Source organism: Octodon degus, unplaced genomic scaffold (genome assembly GCF_000260255.1).
Source record: "Octodon degus isolate 3935 unplaced genomic scaffold, OctDeg1.0 scaffold00055, whole genome shotgun sequence".
NCBI classification, from domain to species: Eukaryota; Metazoa; Chordata; class Mammalia; order Rodentia; family Octodontidae; genus Octodon; species Octodon degus.
Window position 1 is genome coordinate 4,953,404 of NW_004524631.1, and position 6,845 is coordinate 4,960,248.

The 6,845-nt window shown below is 45.8% G+C and overlaps 1 protein-coding gene across 8 annotated transcripts in view; it reads left to right on the plus strand.

The window, feature by feature from the left end:
- The first annotated feature begins 3,973 nt into the window (after positions 1 to 3,973).
- Tnik (TRAF2 and NCK interacting kinase) overlaps positions 3,974 to 6,845 on the plus strand; it is a 410,638-nt gene continuing 407,766 nt past the window's right edge. For all 8 annotated transcript variants that reach the window (XM_004633447.2, XM_023717821.1, XM_023717822.1 and 5 more), the window contains exons 1-2: positions 3,974 to 4,956; positions 5,283 to 6,046. In XM_004633447.2, coding sequence (XP_004633504.1) covers positions 5,990 to 6,046 — 57 coding nt within the window. In that variant the 5' untranslated portion in view covers positions 3,974 to 4,956; positions 5,283 to 5,989. The remainder of the gene's footprint in view (positions 4,957 to 5,282; positions 6,047 to 6,845) is intronic.

The window sequence follows — 6,845 nt, forward strand, 5'->3', positions numbered from 1 at the left end:
GAGGGGAGGGGAGGGGAGGGGAGGGGAGGGGAAGAGAAAAAAAGTTTGCCGGATTTGCTCATCATTATCTTTTATGTCACATATTTCCTTTTTGGAGTTAGTTTTCTCTTTGGTGGAACACATCTCTAATAATAAATCCAGAGATGGTCAGTCATCCGAATCCTTATGTATCTGAAAACATGTGTGATTATTTTGTATTCCTATTTAAATGTTGACATAATTGGTAGAGAATTCTAGGTTAGGTTAAAAACAGTTCCTTTAGAATCCTTTGTTCTAACATCTACTGCCAGCCCTTGTCGCTGATGGGAAGCAGATAACCTAGTTAGCACTGTCTTTTTAGGCTTCATGCTCTGAAATTCAGTCACAAAATGTTCAAATGTGGTAGTCTGAACTTACTCATTTGGTTCAGCAACAAATGAGATCTTGTAACCTGAAGATACTGGAACATTTTCTGTCACTTCTCTTGAGTATTTCCTTCCATCCGTTACCTAGATCCATTATTAGATGAATATTGAAATTTCTAGATTTATTCTCTGCTCTATCTTTTCTGCCGCTCCAGCCACAATCTTCTCTTATTAATGTACTCCTGTTCAACCTGTATTATATCTAACATGGTGATGAAGGGCCTAAGTTCATATCTACATCAGCCACTCCTGTGTTACCTTAAATGAATTAAACCTATCTTATTCTTCATTTTGCTAATGTGTACAAAGAATATGCTAATGCTATTACCTATTTTATAAAATTATAAGTATTAAGTATGTAAATATATGAGTGCTGCCTTAGTCCATTTGGTCTGCTGTAACAAAATATTTTAGACTTACTAACTTAAAAGCAACAAAAACTTGTTGCTTATAATTTTAGAGTCTAGAAAATCCAAGTTCCAGGTACAACCAGATTTGCTATCTGACGAGGATCTCTTTCTTATGGATGACATCTTCTGTGTTTCTACATATAGCAAAAGGGCAAACAGCCTTCTTAAGGCTTCTTTCATACAGTCCTTATTCCATTCATGAGAGCTCTTCACTGATGATGCAATTGTCTCCTAAAATCCCCACCTTGTAATATCATCACTGTTGGTATTTGGTTCCGACATTTGAATTTTGGGGGACACAAAGATTCAGACTGTAGCAAATGCTTGAGAATATATGCAGTGGGGCTGGGAGATACCTTGGCAGTTTAAGCGCCTGCCTGGTAAGTGCAAAGTCCCTGGTTTGATCCCTAGCACTGCATGCTGTGTTGGCCCAGGAACCCTGGGGCAAGCCATGCTGGCTCCTGAAACCCAGTGTGGTGGTGCAAGCCTGAAATGCCAGCACTGGTCAGGCTGAGACAGGAGGATCACTGTGAGAACCTGGTAAATAAATAAATAAATAAATAAGAATATATGTAGCATAAAATTACACACTCAATTTATTCATCTTTAAGTTTAATAAGCTTAAAGAAAATCCAAGTTCCAGGTACAACCAGATTTGCTATCTGCCAGCTCAGTGCATCCTGGGGGGGTTGGGCAGCGCAACATTGGGTATGGGGGATGGAACTCTGGTCCCTGCACTTAGTGTTTAATATTCTTAATATTCTGATTAGTTTTATCATTGTCTTGTTTTATGAATGTAAGTTCCTACAGTGTCTCTTTGAGCATAAACAAGTACACTGCAAAACTTCTTTTTGCTAATAGTAGTTTGGGGTGTGGAATCTGCTTGTTGATTAAAGTTGTTATCTTTCGTAGTGATAGATTTCAAAAAATATTGGTGATTTAGGTCTCCTTGTTTATCTTTTTCTTTTTGTGTGTGTGCAGGGTTTCACTACGCAGCTCAAACTGGTAGTGATGCTCCTGTCTTCAGCCTCCCCAGAGCTGGGATAACAGGCATGTGCCACCATGCTGTGACTTGGTTGCCAGCTCAGTGCGTCCTGGGGGGTTGGGCATTGCGACATTGGGTACAGGGGATAAAACTCTGGTCCCTGCACTTAGTGTAGAACTTTTACTTACCTATCTGTGGTACCAGTTCTAATTCAGAGTGCTGGTTTTGCTGACTGTGGTGGGAGGAAGGCAGATTAAACATGACGTGAAGCAGAGGATTCAGTGAGTTTTCCTTCTGTGTGTATGTTGGCTCCATTTCTCCTGGCACTTGGTGATCAGCTCCTTGGGATGCTACCCTGCCTCACTGGCTCAAGCCTTCCTCCTTACTGAGCATATGTAGGGTTTGAAGACAGTTACTGTCCACTATTCGGTCTTGTTACTCTGCTGACTTTTCCACATATTACTCACCATTATGTATTTTAAAAGACCTTAATTATCAACTATTGGCTTTCAAATGTGTTGCTTGACTCTGAAAGTGAGGACTTAGTGTAGCAAGGCTTTATCCAGGGCCTAATGTTGGTCTTTCAGTGGGAGAACTGTGGACCTGTTGAATGAATAAAGAATGTGTTAATGCTGTTCTTTTGTCATTCACAATAATAAATGCATCTTCTCTCCTAGCCATGGTCTCTCAGCTTCAATCTACTGCCATCCTAGTCTTGCTCTGCTTAGCTTTAGTTTGTGGTTCCACTGGTAATCCATTTACTGGCTCTCTGGGCCACCACTATTGCCTGTCCTTCAGAACTCCAGTGAATTTTTGAAAATATAGTTTCTTCCACATCTAAAGATTCATGGTGATAGTTGTATGGAGTGTGCTTCTGGAAATGTTTCTGATTTTACAATGTTTTTTTCATTGGTACAAAGCTTTAACCTTAAATTACATTGAACGTGATACAACTTCTTTGGGGATTCTTTTATAAGCATTTTTAAAATATAAGAGTATTTTAAATACCTAGAGATACAAAAAATATTATAGTAGTCAATAATTACCATCTAGATGTAACAGTTCCCAGTAGTTGGCAGCATTTGCTAGAAATCTTTTAAAAGTAAGTACCACTACTGGGCACTTCTTTGTGCCTCCCCTTTGCACTCCTCTTCTCTCTCACTATTTGAAGCCCATCAGATTCTTGCCTGTTTCCATGCTTTTCTGGGTTTACTGAATATTTACCATGAACAGCCCAGCATATTGCCCTAGAGGCTCTCAAGCTGCACATAAATGGATCAATTCCCTGAATTCTTCAGGTTATGCCTTGAGGAAAATTTCACTTTGGCCAGGTCTTGAAAGGCTTTTCTGACATTTTCAATTTTCTCTCTTTTATTTTATTTTTTTAAACAAACTAAGAGCAGGCCTCAGCTAGGAGCTCAGGAGAGGCAATGGGAGCTAGCTCGAATTTAATAATATTGTTTTATTTCCCATTATATTTCAATTGCTTCTTTTATCAAGACAAGTGTTGCTAGCTTTCCATGTACAGTAGTGATTTGCTTCCCTTTAAATTATGGAAAAGAAAAGCATTGATTTAATAAAAAGTGTTGCCTATATTATACGTATTACAGACAGTGCACATGGCTAAAGACTAGGAAGTTTGTACTGGAATAGCTGAAACTCAATGCATGCTTGACCTTAAAGGAAGAGGCATACAAACCCCTACCTGACTTGACCTCTGCTTTCTTCCCCAATTCTAACAGCTACCAACATTGCTTCATCTCCACCCTTGCAAACCCTTTGGAGTTTCCCCTGCGTACTTCCTCAGTAGCTGGTTGTGCAGCTGCTACGCCCTTCATTTTATGGTGCTTCTGTAGCCATCGCCCTTACCTTCACCAGGTTCTCCACTGTCTTCTCGGGCTCTTAGGGAGCGCTTCTCCTCTTAGTACCTAGCTCAGTAGATATTTATAATTCTCTTATTCTAAATTTAGGGCCAGTATCATGATATCTTCATGTCCAGAACAGGGTACTAACGTGGAAAAAACATCTTTTGGTGATGCTTCGGATAAAGTCTGGAGGATAAAATGAAGGTTTTCAGCGGAAAAAAACCAAAGCAAAACCAAACCAAAATAAAACAACAAAAAAGTTTATATTTACACGTTTGATGTTTTAAAAATAATTCTGCTAGGGATTTCAATGCCTGAAATTAATTTCTTTCTCACTGAGGCACTATGTTAACCCTTTGTCTAGATGAAGGGTAAGCAGAGGGCAACACAGGAGGGCGAAATGCTAGTTATGCTGAATTCTGCAACACCGTGGCTTACTGCACAGTACTTACTACACTGAGCGGGGTGATTTCATTAGAAAGTGAAATCAGCATTGTAACTGTAAAACGGTTGAGCGTTTGAAACACAACCTTTAAAGTCAGTAGTTCTCGAACTGTTGCTGATGTTGAAATGTGGGGACAATTTTCAACTTTTGAGATAAATGGTCCACAAACCATATAAATAAATATAACATTATGAATAAACAGCACAGCACACACCGGACGCCCGTTGTTTTAAAAGTCTTCTAATGTCTGCAGTCTTGAAGAACTGTATTGACTTCGGTTCATTCATTGAAAAGCCTTATTCGGAAACTCATCTCCACAGCACATGATTAAAATAATCCTCAGTGCACCTGGCCGGGAGTAAATACTCTTAACAGCGGGGCAAAGAATGCTTTCAGGGTCTCTGGTGTTTTGAAGGGAAACAGTTCAGTTTTAGCGCTCTCTTCTGAAGCACTTTAAGTATCCAAGCTGGAGAGGAAGGGCTGCCTGCCCGGGGGAGGATGAGGGAAGTGACCTCACTGTTTATTACAGAATGTTATGTTTACCTCGGTGAAGTATCCAGCCTGTAGATGAGAAAGCGGATACAGTGAAATCGTTCTCACGTGTCCACCTGGCACGCTACGACTTACCCGTAAGCTAAACTTTCCGCATCAGTCTGGCTAGCTCAGCTCGGAAGTGCTGGGTCTTGAGGTGGCGCGCTTTGCCTTACCCGCGTCAGCTTTGGATTTACCTGAAGCATTCCAGCTACTGCACCCAGAGGACAAGCTTCTTAGTTTCAATTCGATCATTTCCGTAGGGAAGAGCAGCACGAGCGAGTCCTGGGTGTGGCGATGTGGAGATCGAGCTCAGGTCTCTTAGCTTTCCCGCTCTTGCAAACCTACCCAGCCTCGAAGCGGAGAGCGGCGGGCGTCCACAGCCCGCTGTCCAGGATCCCCCCTGGCTGCTAAGAGCCAGACCCTTCGCCGCTGCTAGTCGAGGAAACGCTAGGCTGCGCGTACAGTGCCTGTGCGCTTCTCCCCCACTCGCTCCGCGCCTGGAGGCGGATCCCCTTTCCAGCACACAAGTCCTTATATGCACCGGTTGCACCAACCCGCCTTACTCCAGCCGCACAAATAAGTCATGGGGGAGGGAGGGCGTCCCTGATATTTTTTCCCCTTCTGGTTTTTCTTTTCCAGAGCTGGAGCTTTTGAAATCCGCGGAGAAACCTCCAGATGCAACTGAAAGGCCATTTTGCTGCAGTGCACAAATTGGACACACAAAAATAGAGCTTGGGTCGTTGTGATTAAGCATGTCAAGGTTCAGGAACAGTTCTTGGGATCCAGGCGGATTAGCTCGGAAAAGCCTGGGCGGAAAGGGTGCGCACCCCTCCCCCACTCGCGCAGTTGCAGGACCGGGTCAGGAAGCGCGGCCTCTCCCCGGTCAGAGACCACGCCTCCCCCGCCTCCCCCTTACTCCTCCCAGGAAGCGCTGATAGACAGCTCTGTGCGGCTCTCCACCCCCACCCCTCCAGCTGAGTGGAGGAGTTGATGTGTCTCATTATAACAGCCAATGCAGCCGCCATCCACGCACAAGCAAAGAAGCATGTCCCATTTAAATACACCCACGCAGCCCCAGCGCCCTTAGCCGAGCGGGGCGCGCAGCCCACACGCACCGCGGCTCCAGGCTTGGAGATCCGCGCACGTTGGGCTCCGGGACCCGCGAACCGACGCGAGGAGGCTAGAGCTCGGGCTCCGTGGCGCTGGGGTGGGCGGGGGAGGCTGGGCCCCGGGCCTCTGCCGCTACACCCGCATGAGGAGGACGCGCGTGAAATAGATCAAGGTGGAATTTCCAAGGGAGAAGCTTCGGGGTGGTTTTGGTCCATTTCTTCGGCGAAGAAGTAGACATGGCGAGCGACTCCCCGGCTCGCAGCCTGGATGAAATCGATCTCTCGGCTCTGAGGGTGAGCAGAGCGTGCTTTCTGATTTCTTTGCAGTGGTTTGGGTTGGGCTGAGCGGGCTCGGTGTGCGGACTGGAGCTGGGGCCGGGCTTGATGGACAACGGCGAATGCACCCGGGAGGGAACCTGCATTCGGGTTCGGATTCGAGGGCTGCTGAGGCTCTGTGCGCCGACCCCCGCGGCAGGGGCTGTGCCGTACACGTACTTCTGGGGTCTAGGAAAGCTCATGAAGCTCATGCCAGTTTCCTCTTACACCAGTGTAAGAGCATTAAAATGAAAGGCTCGTGTGTGTGTGTGTGTGTGTGTGTGTGCGCGCGCGCGCGCGTGTGCGCGTGTGTACGTCCTGGCCAGTTGTCTCGTGCCCAAGGCGCGAGACCCGACTGGCCCTTTCTGCGAAAAAAGGATCCCTGCGTGAATAAAGGCAGTGACCCCTCGCGTTTTCCAGCTACCTGCAAGATGCCATCGTGAGCCCGCTGTCCCCGCGAACCGAGCCTGCCCTTCCGCAGGGGCCAGTTCTGGCTCCGTTGGTCTCCTCGAGGGCAACTGCGCCCCCTCCCCCTTTTCTGCTTGCAAGATCGATCGGGCTTCCTCTTAGCGCCCCCCTAAATACCAGTCTGCCACTCACCTTTATTTATGGTTTTAACTCAGCCCTGCCTTGTGTTTTCTGACTTTGTGGTGGTGACATTTCAGTTTTATGGTTGAACTTAGGCAGGTGAAAAGGGATGTGTTCTCAGCTTTTCCCGAATCAGACCGGAACTCCCTGGAGAGAGAGGGACACACACACACACACACACACACACACA